General features: G+C 31.0%; 1 protein-coding gene across 4 annotated transcripts in view; it reads left to right on the forward strand.

The window, feature by feature from the left end:
- The window catches only part of LOC130451413 (uncharacterized), a 111612-nt gene that overhangs the window by 60203 nt on the left and 35345 nt on the right, over positions 1 to 16064 (forward strand). For all 4 annotated transcript variants that reach the window (XM_056790409.1, XM_056790408.1, XM_056790411.1 and 1 more), the window contains exons 2-3: positions 8907 to 9090; positions 14395 to 14662. In XM_056790409.1, coding sequence (XP_056646387.1) covers positions 8907 to 9090; positions 14395 to 14662 — 452 coding nt within the window. The remainder of the gene's footprint in view (positions 1 to 8906; positions 9091 to 14394; positions 14663 to 16064) is intronic.

The raw sequence follows: 16064 nt of genomic DNA on the forward strand, positions 1-16064 counted from the left end.
GGTTTGAATAAAAGTTGTTGCAAAAAGCTTCGAAAAACATTGTTATTATTAATAAATATAACATAAAAAATATGCTTTAAACTGAAAAGTTAAAAATTATGATGAATAAAAACTACTAGTATTATTGTGAGGAAAGCGTCGGACGCTCGATGCATGAGGAATATGGAACAAAGCATCCCACGTTTTTTTTACGATAATACTAATATTTTCCATTCATTATGATTTCAAGCTTATTAAAAAAAATATATTTCCAATGTTTTAGTTTGACGTGCTTTAAACTTGTACGAGCCATAACGGTGTAGTTGGTAAGGTTGTCGAAGTGCTTAATTTCCAACACAGTGATTGGAGGTTCGAATCCTCTTTCGAACGAAATTTTTATTGAGTAAACTACTTGCTCTTAGTCCAAAGGAGAGTTACCAACCAAAAAACTCACAAAATTCCCATATAATGGAAGAAATATAGAAATGGCTACTTAACTGCCCTCAATCATCTGTGATTAACTTTCAAATTCAAAGTATCTTCTAATTTTATCGATCCAATAGAAAACAATATATATAAATTATCTGAAATTTTGCACTGCAAATAGAATTTCATACACAAAAGGCATTCGATGAATCAATTGGAAAAGTATGCGCGTAATATCAATGTCATCAAATTTGCAATTAACAACTATAAAGTAGGGTGATTAGAAAGTGAAAATCAACGAATTCATCGAATCACCGTATTTCTGTGACAATTAAGGCATGTTACCGTCGGTGTTGGTTGATATACGAAGTCTTTAAAAGCAGTAACGTTGACTTTTGACCACAATAAATCAATAAACGTGCATTTTGACTCATCCAAAACAATGTACCATTAGAATTTTACAAAAAAAATTGTAATATACTATACCTTGTATTCATATAAAGTTCACCTTATAAATAATATCATTAATATTAGTATTAATATATTTAAGAATCAGCAAAATAGAGAAACACACATGTAGTTGTAGAAAGTGATATTGTTATTAGCGTACTCACTGTCCAACGAGTTGTCAGAGGTCAGTAAATATAATATAGTGTGAGCATTATTAAATGAGTAAGTTGAGAATATACCAGTGATTTGAAGATATGGTTTTAATAAGCTCCCACTGATTGGAAACTCTTCTACAACACATAGCGACCCTTCAATCACCACACGTCTTCCATGCTCAAATATTCGGGTGACCGATAATTAAGATACAAATCTACTCAGGCAGCAGAGCTGGTATAAAACCCTTAATTGTGTGTTTTAACCTCATGCTGGAGTGCAAGAACTGGTGAATGTGACAGCAAAACCCAGCTCTTTGGGTACCCTGTCACACAGGAAACAAGTACAATAACGAGGCAGATTCACTCAAAAATGAGCCGAAAAATTATTCTTCATATCTAAACTAGCTATAACATTTCTGAATAGTCTTATAGATCGAATTCTGCAAAAATAAATGGAAATACCTAGCGTATGACAACCGGAACATAGGGGACTACTGTTTCTCTTACCAATCAACTGCTCAATTTAAATAGACGCGAAATATAACTGGTGATTGGACTTTTAAACAGAAACGGTCATCTAAGACGCTTGGGCATCACGCACAATCCGGAATACCACTGGTTCAAGAAGGAAGAATAAACTGCAGAACACATTATCGGATCATCCCCAAAATTCATACGGGCGAAGATCAAATACTTGAACAAGCCTAGTGTATCTAGTGACGTAAAAAGGTCCAATCCAAGATTCCCGATTAGCTTTTCAAATGATATCGGCGTTTGGTAGTTTTATGTGGGGTACAAATCTATGAGTAAGTCTATATGCTTTTCAAAATAGATTATTCATTGGATCTGCAAAGAAACAAAATATAATATCACGGCTTACAGGAATATACCCAAAAATATCATATATTTTGCATTTTATTAATTATTTTTTCATTGTTTTCGTTTCCTATAGTCATTACAAATCTGATTTTGAGTAACCCAGAAAATAAAATGCGTTTTGATCACTCGTATATTATTCACATTACCTCGTCTCTTATTTCTCAATACATGTTTATGTGAACCTTGAAATTGAAGATTCTTTCCCAAGCACTACCTACTGTCACGTAATCGATTATGTCGAATGTATTGTCAGGGTCTTCTGTTTTTCAATAATTTAATACACTTAATCATGAGCATGTTCAGGTAAACTTTCACTTTTGTCTTGAATATTCGATTGATATTTTGGAAAATTTAGAAAAAATTTGGAGTAATAACATGAGGGTAGTTAGTAACTAACTTTTAGTTTCGTGACAAGCAACCTCATTATTAATTGATTTTAGAAAAAACTTTCGTTTTTACATCTTTATTACCTCCATATTTAGTGAAAATTTCAGGAAACTATTCATCTTGTTTCTTTTACATAAATTTAAAATTGAATATATATCAAAGTTCGCGTGATATTTTGAATTATAGTTACATCTGTGAACCGTTTTATAACTTGTTTCATATCTCGTATCAACCTTGATACATATAAAACTGGTATCTCAGATATGCTTAACAATAAAAATACGGTTACATTGAAAGTGTATTTCACTTTCCCTTTCGCTGAAAGGATAAATATAAAGAGGTTATTACAAATTTCTTCTTGAATAAACATGTAGTTAAAGATAGAAAATTGCTGTCACTGAACATTCTTCAAATTGCATACATTCCCACTAATTGAATTATTATAGAGGATTGAAGTGAAAAACTACGGATTCTGAAAAACTAAAGCTGGTACTATACGATGCGTCCAATGTTTGTACCAACATTTGCGTTCAAGCGAACGGCTGAACATCGGAAGGAAGGTTGGATGCACTGCTGCAAATACACGATACGTCCAACGTTTGTGCCAACATTCCAATGTTGGCTGAGACGAAGGCTGGAACGTCACTTAAACTTACCTAAAGAACTGGAAACGTACCATAAAAGTGATCAACAGCATACAACAGATATAAATTTTTTTAAAATAAAAATAAATGATACTGGCAACTTTGAATTTTGATAGAGAACACGTAACATTCACATTCAAGAAGAGAAGAAGTGTGTGTGGTTGTACAACAAGTGTTGGTTCCAACTTTTCGTGCCAATATTGAGTATGACGTGGATAAAAAAATCAACTTTCCACTGCCAACGTTCCAATGCCAATGTTGGAAGCAAAACATTCATTGATAATCCAAAACTCAAAGGACTACCAAATGAATTACAACGAAGTATTGCGAAGCCTGTTACTTCCCAAAGAGGAGAATACAAGCGAAACCTGGACAAATTGTTAAAGCAGAACTTGATTGCAAACAATTAGATCGAATGAATCATTTTTAAAGGCTGTGATTATCAATATAAAAATGTTATTCTTCCACACGACAATGCAAGATAAACTTGGACTAGGAGGTACTGCCTCACTCACCATAGTCGCTCGATATCGCACCGTCGAATTTCCATTGAATTTCGTTCGAAATTCGGATGATGTCCAAGAGACCATATCGAGATATATTATTTGAGAACCAATTGATTTTCTTGGGTTTAGCATTAAAAATATGTACAGTACACACCAAAATACTGCTGAACACATTATTGATTAAAAATACTTTCTAAAAATGTATTCGCTAGAATTTAATTTGAGAAAGCGACCTTACTTTTCATTCCCCCTTTGTATATTTTAGCGAATGATAAAGACTTGTTACATACAACATATAATTTAAATATTACAAAACAGAGGAATACAATAAATCATATTTGTCTATGTTTCAATTCCAATGGATTAAATAATTCAACGAAATAATTATTAAGTTTTCAGCCTCTTATAATAATATATAGGAAATCAATAAAACTTTTTTTGAAATACTAATTCAAATGACGTGCCAATCTAATGATAAAAATTAGTTATATAACTGCAAAATCAAACACATTTTTTAAGTTTTAAAATTCCTAGATACTCGGCTCATCGATCAAAATTATTAAGAATCTTTAGAGTGAAATTATGCAACAGATCAACTCTGACCTTTCCTTATATAAAATACATCGATTATGCCGCTGTAACTAAAGATTGGTGCCTATTGTATTTTCTCGTTAAGTCAAACAAATTATAGCGTAAATGGTGAGTTATATATGCCAAAATCAATTTTCCTAATCAATCCGTGGGTAGCGAAATGTAGGAGCACATAAATAAAAATATATTCTTGGTATAAGAATGAAATCTAAAGGTTGGATTAGATTTTGTTGAACTATTACAAGAAAATTGAACGTTAATAAAAAGGTCATGTCAGTTGTAGCAACACTCTTATCAATCAGACGATCTATAATAAATTTAAATGCAATTTAGTCAATTTATCACACGAAAAAATTCGTTTAAACTTTAGTGAGACTAATCAAATACTCAAACAACAATGAAAAACATGAAATTAATGAAAAAATAGAGAAATATTTTTATTTGTCTATTTTTTTTCTCATTGCTCTTCCAACACTGTATTCCTTCTTTAGCATTAATTTTCCTCTTTCACTTAGTTCCTCTTCTCTATTTTCGTACGTTTTAGTATGCCCCTACCCTCTCACTCTTTGATCTTTTATATAACTCACAAATTCTTCAGTTCTCATTTCTTTTTTTCCAAAGTCCTTCATTTATTTGTATTCCTCATATTTTTCTTCTATTTGTAACTGTTGTTCGTGTTGTCGCTAGACATATTCTAATTTTTGCTGCTCTAGATCTTATTAACTCACTTATTGATCCCATGGCTTTTCTGTCTTTCGATATTCTTGTATCTCTTTCAGTAGGTTCTTTATTTTCATTTACCCGTGTTACTAAGGTATTCGAATTCATAAACTGTTTTTCTTATATTGTCTGCCTTCTTCCGCTTTAATCTCTATTTTCCTTTCTAACAACTAAATTCTATCTTAGCATTATATACTCGATTTATGTTTTGTTCATAGTTTTTATGGCCTTTTCTAGTTTACAGAATGCTCTTTCTATTTCTATATTTGCTCTGTTGTTTGTATTTTACTTTTTCGAACAAATTTTTGTTAACACCAGATGTGTGAGTTGTCTAGTGTCATCTTGACTAGTTTTACATTTTTCGTTTGTAATTCCTAGTAAGAAGGCAATTTCATTGTATCTATTATGTTATTAGTCTGCTTAGAATCTATAAATATAGCATATAGGCATAGATTTCGCTCATAGCTTTTATACACTATCGTCTTAAGGGAAGATTATCCCACTATATTTCTTTCGTAGTCATTCGGCTGTTTCTTACAACTCTACCCAAAACTTGTTCCTCCACATCCAGAAGTGATTTCCCTCTATAATTTTTACATACTTTTATCTCCCTTATTCATTATTAGATATATTAATCACCTAATCCCTCTCTACACATTTTCCGTATTATGCATGAAAGAAAGTAATCAATTTGAAATAAAATACTGCATAATATTTTTCTACCTAAATTCTCATGTTGGATAATTAGGAGTTTGGCTGGTAAATTTAATCTTTTTGAATTTAATTACAATACTGCTGCAGTCGCCCAGCGCACTCGCCAATTTTTTTAATTTCAAAATCTATTATCATTCTTATTAAATTGACATGGAAGTGATTCTAAATTTTTCAAAAGAATCTAGACTACTCCTAAATGATTTAATTGAATTCTCACTATTGTCATCGATAATTATAAAGTCACGAAAATAGAGGAATTTATTCAATACAAATAAAAATATGATCAATTTGATGATCACTTGATTATACGTATTATTTGAACTCCTATTGACATAATTGAATAAAGTGACAGTAGGATACTATGAAATTCTTTATTTATAGATAAAAAAATATAAAATGCATGCAAACACCTTCCATGGCATACAAACAAACTTCGCGTATTATTTTGAAGTGTTTACCATAAAAAACACTTTTCACACGATTTTGTATGGTTCTATGATCTCGATTTGCACTTCTTACACGAACCTCTTAGTCGCTTTTCATTGGACACTGTACGTACTACGGACGGCACTTAACTTTCACTTCAATGTTAATTGTTCACTGTTCATTAAACGGCAGAGATTTACTTTTACCCTTATGTAGTAGGGTATGAATGGCAGGTAGAACAACTTGAACACAAAAAATCAGAGGATATTTTCTAATAATAACGAAAACACCTGTCTGCTATCCAACGGTTAAGGTTAAGAGGCATGTCATCTAAATTCTTAATGACTAAAAGATCCAAAAGTCCCTTAACACTATTATTATTATTATTATTATTATTATTATTATTATTATTATTATTATTATTATTATTATTATTATTATTATTATTATTATTATTATTTTTATTATTTATTACATTATTTTCTCCACTTTCCTCCATTGTTTGTTTGTGAGTCAATTAGCAATCTTGCGCTTAGATTTTATTTGAATTTTGAGGAACTTAAGCATCTTGTTCACACCAAATTAAAATGGTATTTTTTTATTTCTAATATTCTGCTCCATAATAACGATCCATTTTAGCTAGATATCTTTCTTTCCCATTGAATTCAATAAATTTCTTTTTGGTATACAATGGAACTTTTTGATGTCTAACTGTCAAAAATTCTATCGACTATTGATATTCAAATATTCACTGGTCGTTGTAAAATGTAATTTTGTTTCTAATCTACAACAATTAAAACATTCCGGATGTTTTCCAAAATTTTAATTAACAACGTTTAACCACAAATGTCAGCTATGATGAGAGAGAGAAAAATGCTTTATTGTCAAAAAATTGTAGACAAAAGCTTGTAAAAACTAAAAAACAAACCTAAAAATAACTAAATTAAGATAAAACAAATAAAATAAAATTTGATTATACAGAAAAAAAAACACAAAATTATAGATAATAATTAGTATATAAGTTGTATATAAGTCCATAGCAAAAATTAAACTAGTATGCAGTATGCCCAGAATTAATTATTAGAATAGAAGTCGTCAAGTAGAATGCACTTTTCAGTAAATATGCCCACAAGTTATTGCGGTAAACGGGGAAAGATGATATCGATTTTATTTCAATTGGCAAGTGATTGTGCATTTTTTTGCATTGTAAAATATTGAGCCCTTAACTAATTCTGAACGAGGAGTAGGTAGGTAAAAGTGGTGCTCCGCGTTCCTAAGTGCAACGTTCTTTCTTAAATTGGAGAAGCGTACTTACGAATTAGGCAAATTGATTCAAAGATTAATAAGAAAGGAAGAGTCAGAATTTTTAATCTTTTAAAGAAGTCCCTGCAGTGAGCCCTGCTGTTTGAATATTCGCTCAAATTGAGTCGCACCACACGTACTCTAGGGCATATCGGAGATGCGACTCAAGGGCATAATAGCCTGTTGGAGATGGATAAATTCAGTTCTTTGGAAACTGATCTCAGCGCAAAACAGGAGGTACTTAATTTTTCAGATAAGGCGGCAATATGTAACTCCCATTTCAATAAATTGTCCACAACAATGTAAATAAACATTCAGTTTATAATTTAATCAACGAGTAGAGTTCAATATCAGTGAAAATTTATGAAAATTTTTACAATTCTAATAACATAGAGTTATCAATGATTTTTTCAACGACGTAAAAGGCGAATTTAATGCAATCATTGTAACTATAACAAAATAACTTCAAGTTCTGTGATATTTTAATAAAGACTTCAAGTCTCAATATTTGCATTTTCATCTAATATATTAATAACTGAATTCATAAAAATACTTTCAGTTATTGACAATGGTTCACTTTCACAATAATAAACTTCTCCTTTATTATTATTAATCTGGAACTGCAATACTGATATAATTATTTGAGCATTAGGTAAAGGTCGGTAGGTTGAATATATTAGTTATTAAAATATATTAAATGTATTATGAAAGAATTGTTACAAACAATACCCCTAGGCTTTAAGGAAATTCACGATTTGAAATACATAGTGGTGAACAATACGTGTAAGTGACTGTAGAAGGTCATTTTCAGTCACACCTAATCTCATTTTGACCTCGTAGGTTACAGAAACGGTCACTAGAATCGTGTTTGAATGTATAACGAAGGGCGCTTCAATTCAAAGCGTTCGTGTATGATTTTTTCTAACATTCAAACTGCGAATCAATACATTCATTCACTAGTTTATGTTTGTATGTAAGAGAAAAAATCATAGCAATGTTGTAAATTACATTCACACGATCATTATCAATGTTGAAATGTATATGGATTTGCATAATTAGATATTCAATATATCAATATGTAAACAGTATATAGAAAATTTTTCAGATTATTGTCAAACACCGAAAATCAATTAGCTCCCTTTGTTTTTAATGACTAAGTTGATATAACACCTTTCGGTGTATTATGAAACAAAATTATCGTTTGAAAAATAAAAATTCTAATTTCTAACAGGGATGGAAACAGAAATTAATAGTTTTTCTCAATATTCTCGAACAGGGCTGCTATCAGAGCCGTAAAGCCTGAAACGATGGGCTCTATAGTTGTGAGGGAAGATCTTTTGAGTGTGCGGTCATTTAAACAACAAGGACATTGACAAGGCTTATCCACTTGTCAAATTAGGATTAACAAAACCCCTAATAAGCCCAGAACCCATTCTTGTCTTAGCTTCGTAACTATAAGTCTCGCTATTATATCTCTCTGTAGTCGGCACGCACAGCTGTGGATCTACCACTCGTCTACTAATGGTGCATGGTCATCAAATACGCCATCTCAATACTATAAGCATCACAAATAATCAGGATGTCGACGACATTACTAGCGACGTTAAAAGGTTCAAGCCATCGTGTATGTCTTTTTTTTTTCAAATAACAAGACCTATGTATGCAGCCTAACTTTCTAACTAAAATCTGAACTATAAATTAATGTATCGCTCTAATTTTTGTTTCAGGTACCATTTCAACCGAAAGAAAATTCAGAAATGCCGCAATTGCCACAAGCGTAAAAACTGGAGTGAATTTTGATTGTCCAGAAGAATTTGGTTACTATCCACATCCTAGTGACTGCACGCAGTACTATGTTTGCGTATTTGGTGGAGCTCTTTTGGAATCATGTACAGGAGGCCTTATGTACAGGTAGGAATGAAATATGAGTCAAATAAACACAAATAAACCAAAAAAAAACTTGAAGCTGAAGAATATTTGCATTGTAGTAGAAATTCTTCTCACGAAATCTACTAATAATATGAGTAAAGAATATTTCAGTGCTTGAGTTGAAGTATTTTTCCGTACTTCAATATATTCAGCTCAAATGATAACATTCATCAACCATTTTTACGATTTAATGTAACATATATGTAGCTTCATCGGAAAAATATTTGAATTAATGAAGTGTGAGTTGTGGTTACTTATTCCTTCGATCAGGCCCTAATACTGACTTTTGAAGGCATCATATTTTGCTTTTATTGGAATACGTAATACCGGCGTTTCAAAACTCCAGTATCTACATTAGTTTATTTTAAACTACTACCTTGTAAATTCGAAACAATATCAAGTTTATTATATACAGTAGCCCACGTTTCTGTCTTGATTTTTTGCATTAAACAAATTGTTCATCTTATTGTTAAGATTTCATCTCCTTGCTTAGAAAGTCGACCTGAGTTGAAGTATATAAATAACTGGTACTCATATTGAGTGAACAATTAATATTAAATTGGACGCCACCCGCTTATTAACGAACGACGTTAAAAATTATTAAAAAAGGTGGAAAAGTTGGTAACATCTTATAAATTAAATTAAAAATGAAAATGAAACAATCAAAAACTATCCCCAGACAAGATTATCCAAATTAATATTTATTGCTAAGAACAATAAAAAAGCAACAAACAACAAATAAATTTATTGAAAAAATAATAAATTCACATTAACTGAGTATCCAAAAGAGCACAATAAACAAAAGCTTTTATAAATTAAAAATAACTCTGATATATTATATATTGAAGATAAGGCTGAGGCTTATCTATGGAAATCCGGGATGGTTGCAGCCCTCAACTGGATTCGCAGATGATGGAGTGAGTTGAATTTGTAGTCTGGTGGCCGGATCCTTTGTGGCTGAAACTCCCAACCTGGTAGCTGTAGAACTGAGGGAAAAAAATAAAATGAGGAAGGAAGCGGGAACACAGATGGAAATTACGGAAGAACGAATGAGTAGAAAGAACAGATTCGAATAAAAAGGATCTTATGCTCTAGCATATAAAAAACTGAAATAATATTTTCAAAATATAACCAGACTGGTTATATTCCTTTTGTTCCTCAAATAAATGGAAAATACGAATTTATATGAAAACTATTGTACAAAATTTGTTCAAAACAATTACTTTTGTTCCATAAATGTTCCAATCCATAAAGATAACTGAAATTTTTGTGAGCACAATAAAAAAAAGCAAAGAAAAACTTACCAGCGACTAAAAAGAATCACCACAAATTTACTAAAATTTACTTTGATAGGTTATATTGAAATTCTCGAATGGAGTGGGAGGTCAATAACAAATTGATTTCTTCGAAATCTCGAAAGTTAGAATAAATAAATCCGAAGTGACTACTTTGCCACAATACGTGAACAAAGGAATATTCCAAAAAATGTAACAAGCCGAATGGCATATTATACACTAACCGTGCAACAAGCATTTTTTTCAATAGGAAAGGACAACAAACAAACTTGTTGTTTTCAGGAACTCACTTTACGTCATATATTTTTTAAGTGATTACTATAGAAACATACCATATTATGATTTAATAATCTAAATAGATAATCAAAATCCCTTTTTGTTTGAACTGATGTGTGAGAGCTTAGATGGAGAATGATTTTCTGTGATTGGTTTACCTAATTTTTTCAAACATTTCTGGTAAATAATTGCTGTTGTGCTATTTAGCAATGACCATTCTACGTTGCTCTAATAGAACGGTGATGACATGTCCAGTTATCAGAAAAAACAGGTGACAATTTGCTTCAAAGCGCTTCGTTTGCGAACAACCTTTGTTAGAATTGGCTCGAGTTGAAAGACCCATACAGTCGATTGTTGTTTACTTTCGGGTTCATATGTATGATGACGATATTGCAATATCAGTTTACGCACAGTATCGATGTTTTTTGGCAAAACAGCCATTTTTTGACAACCATTACGAAATTCGTTCCGTAGCAAAGATTGAATTCGGACAATCAGCGAAATACGGTGACTCTAGATGGTGCTTCTTCATCAAAAGTCGAAACGAGTTTTTCTGACCAAGATGAATGTTTCAAGTATCTGTGAACAACTCAATAGCAATCTTATAACATGCTCTGAGTACGTTCACCATTAAAAATGTCAAGCTTTAAGGTGGCAATATCAGATTTGACATATTCTCATCAGTGTTGCCAACTATAAAAACTTAAGTAGCAGCCCTTGTATAATAAACCTGTTTCGTAATTTTCGTTCACTGTATAATATATATGAAATAAACTTTACGTAGCGGCAAGATAGTGAACAAACTTATAATGAAACAAATATTAAAAATATTGAAAGAATATTCTAAAAAACATACAAAAAATATTGTTACCTTCGAAATAGAATCAAGGCTGCAATCAAAATTGGATTAGTTTAGTGGTTCACGGTTTATTAGAAAAAAATACAAACGATGAAATACTCCTTCTTCTGATTAAACGTTTACAAAACTTACTTTTTTGCAATATATCCGTTAAATTTAATTAATTTGTTCAACTACGACAAAGACAATTTATTGCTGTAACATCATCAATGGTTAATTTCACAAACATAGAACAACTTTGTGTATAATACCGAAGTCCCAAAATTAAAGAAATCATGGGTTATTGCTTGGATAGTCAACTCTTCTAGGTTTCAATCTAAATTATTAACTGAATCAATTTCAAAAGTGAACAATGTAATTTCTTTTTTGTGGCTTAGAAGGTCATCGAGGTTAGCAAATACCTTCGGAATGTATTATATTTCGTTAAAATTTGTAATAAAAAATTAAGAACAGTTTTCACTTTCCTTCGCACATTTTTTTATAATTAAAATAAACCTTGTACTAATTTTTTGTATCTGATTGTCAGTAATTTATGGTACGTTTTAAGAATTAAAATTACCGTTTACTGTAAAAGAAGCCGTTTAGTTTATTATGTGTAGTTCATAAACAATCGTTAGACGCGTTTGAAAATTTCATGTTGCAATATTTGAAAATTGGACAAATTTTTTATTTATTCTATATATATTTCTTCGAAAAAATCAAATCAAAAGTTAAAATGATAATTTTTAATTCCTATTCATGGAAAAAAGTGTACGAAATATAAGCATTTCCATGTAAATATTTTCTCAGAATCCACTAGATTCCTAGGCAACTTAAGGAATACTCTTCTAATTAGAATCTAAATGGATAAATACCTAATCGTGAACATGAATCCACCAAAATAAGAATTTTTTAATGATAATTTATTGAATTGAAGAAATTATTTGTCAAAAAATGTTGAAAATAATTTGACATAATGAAAAAACAAAGTAGATCGTACGTTGGAATTTCTGGAAACTTACTGAACACACTACCATTACACTGTCTCACTGAGATATTCTTATATTTCCTAGCTAGATTTCTATCGCAACGTTGGATTATTTTTGCCTTGATTCGTTAAGGTTTGTAGCTGTTTCAAACCACAAATCTATTTTTTTCTGCCGCGTCCCTATATAATAATGGACAAAAATTTTACAGTAGAATTTTTATATTGAGATTCTATGAAAATAAAATACTTTGTCAATTATTTTATTATATTATTTTTTTCTTCGCGACTCGTTTTGTGGAGTTTTTACATAATAACTGAATTTAAATGTATTTTTTGCTATAAACAAGCTTTGTTGGAGAAATTTGAATTATTGGCATTATTATTTCATTTGACGTATAATATCCAATAAATAAAGCGACTGTAAATTATCACTTCATTGCTTTAAACCCTCCTCGCAGCAGTTTATTAAACATTATTTATTAAGCATTAGTTTCGTACGTATATTTTTTTTTCTATGATATAACCTTTTACATTAATCTATACTAAATATTACAAAAAAACAATATGAAAAAAGATTAATTATTGGTATTACGAGTGATCATTAAAGATATATACATACTCTTAACCATTTTTTTATGATTAAACAAACAATAATACGAGAGGCAGTCTTAATAAAGTATATCCTTAAGTCTTGCAAATGCTATCAATAACATACACCAAATTACTTTTCATAATATTAAGCAACTCCTCTATATTAAAATCATAACTTATATAGGGTGTCCTAAAATTAATGCAATATTTAAATTTGCAGCCATTTATGCAGTGTTGACAATCCTAAAAAAACGAATCGACAGCTGTGAGTTTTGGGTTAATGCAATGTTACATGATAAAAAATCGTTTTTTCATTATTGAACAATATTTCAAAAATAATAAAAGTTTGTCAGGCACGGTTCTAAAATTTCATACAAAATATGGTTGCAATGGTGTTTTAATTTCGTCAACTGTGAAGAAATTAATGAAAAAATCAAAAAAACAGTATCCGTTGGAGATGCCAAACACACTTGTCTTCAAAAAACAAGTCGATTAAATGTTTTCTTTCGAATTGCAAATTTCAAGATCTCTACAGCGTATACTCACTAAATATCTGCGTCCTAATCATCATCTAATGACCATGCACAGCGAAGAGAGTTTGATTAATGGACCATTAAGTATCAACAAATGGATGCTAATTTTTCTAACAAAATCACCTTAAGCGACGAAACACATTTTCACCTTCGTGGATTTGTCAATCACCAAAATTGCCGGATTTGTAGAACCCACATGTAATTATCGATAAACAAATGCATCCACCTAGTGTCACTGTTTGGTGTACATTTTGGGCTGGAGGCATAATTACACCATATATTTAGAAAATGAGGCTGGTCAAGACAGTGCCACATGCTATACATCACTTGAAACACTTTAATTACTGCATGAGATATTTCCAGGTCGTGTAATATCTCATTAAAGTAAAAGGAATTGGACCTTTAGATTGTTGAATTTAACACCATTAGATTTCTTTTTATGGGGTTATTCAAAATCACAAGTCTACGTCAACAAGCTTACAACCACGTGTGCAGGAAAGTAGAAGATTAAGGGTTGCATCAACATTTATAGTGAATGGTAATAGAAACGAGCGCGTTTGTGTATGCGAAACCATGGAGGTCATTTATTCGCTTTGTTATTCCATAAATAACTCTATTCCATGTACTTCATGATTCAATAAAACAATTACAAAAAAAAACGGAAAACTGTGTTTTCTATTTAATTCAGATCTTGCGTTAATTTTGTGACACCCATTATATTCTTCTTCGTAAGATATCTATGATTTCATTTGTTTCAATTTTCAGTCATGAACTGCAAACTTGCGACTGGCCAAGAAACGTTGGTTGCGATGGTGTGGACGCATCAGTATCAGTATCGGGATCACCACCGACTTACACATCATACAATCCAACAGGAAGGAGTAAAGAAAGGGTGAGGGAAAGAGTACGAGAAGATTCTCGGACGAGATATTCTCCACCACCCCCTCCTCCCCCACCAGTCCAACCCGCTGCAGTAGTGACATCTAGGGGACAACCAAGAAATCTACAACAGACACAACAAGAAATTATAAAGGTGAGTAACTTTATCATGTAATGAAACCACAAAATCGGTATATTATTCCGGTAAATGAAATCCAAACTTATTATCATCATAATTTGTTATATCGATCACGAAAGGACCTCGACATTAAATTGGAGTATTACAATCACCACATTTTGCTCCGTAAAACTCATAAATCTATTTGTTCGTAGTAATATTTTCTCAAGAAGAGATTGTCTTGTCTCATATCTGAATGCGATGTAAATATCCATGTTTTATTAGAATTGATGAAAGGTTGATACCTTGAAATGCCATAGAAAATAGTAAAAACTAACTTAAATACTGCATCAACCAAAATCTGGTATAAGCTTTAATTGTCATCGGAACAATGAATGGAATAAGAACTTGTTAGTGGCCAATAGCAATTTAATGTTTCAAGTACCAAAAACGAGTATTCTTAACAAAATTCAATTTAATACCATTGTATTATCTATAAATAATCGGAGTAATAATCTTTTATGCCCTATACAATTGATCAATCCATGTTAAAACTAATTATATAAAAAGTGCTCCCGAATTTCTTTTTAAAGTTTTGCATTCCCTAAGACTATATCGTCCTGAATCCATTCTCTTGTCGTTTTGAAACTTATTTTATTACAGAGATTCAAAATAGTTCATCTCACTTGCAATATGTTCATTAAAGGTTAAAACCTTTGTATATTTCATTTAGTACATTTCGTGACTACTTAGATTAAAAATTATTCATAGCATTCCACTCACTTGCCAACTGTCCTCAGATTTAACCACTCCTTCCAACTATATCATTCTTTGTAGCTATTTCACTGTAATTATTTTCTTAAATTGACTACAACCCCATGTACGGTGTGACGTCATGAAGATAATTGATATTTGTGAGTAGGTTTCAGCGTTATCCAATAGGGTATTTGAAATGGTGAAAAATAAATTTATTTGATTTGTATTCATCGATTAAAATTTCAAAAATTCCCAACTCATTTGTTAAAAATGATAATAATCAATAAAATAAATTTTAACATTTTGGCATGTGATCAGAAACAAACGGTGTACCAATCAGCTGCGAGTGACGTCACTAAATAGTAAACATCTGCAGCAGCTCGATTAAAATTATTCAATTCTTTTTGTTTTGGCTATCAGTGCGCCAGCAATTTCATTTTCACACGGTTATAAAATATTTAATATAAAGTTATGTTAAATATAACATTTTATACTTACAGCAAAGTGATCTTCACAAATATATAGAGGGTGTCTCATAAGTAATGTGAAAATTCCTACTCCTTAATTTAAACATGTTGAGATTAGTCTGTAATTATATGAAGAGTGTAATTGCTTCACTTCCTTCAAATCATGCTATCTTTGTTTATTGATGACGCAGTACGTTTTTATAATAAATAGTTTG

The sequence above is a fragment of the Diorhabda sublineata genome, chromosome X, assembly GCF_026230105.1.
Source record: "Diorhabda sublineata isolate icDioSubl1.1 chromosome X, icDioSubl1.1, whole genome shotgun sequence".
Taxonomy (NCBI): Eukaryota; Metazoa; Arthropoda; class Insecta; order Coleoptera; family Chrysomelidae; genus Diorhabda; species Diorhabda sublineata.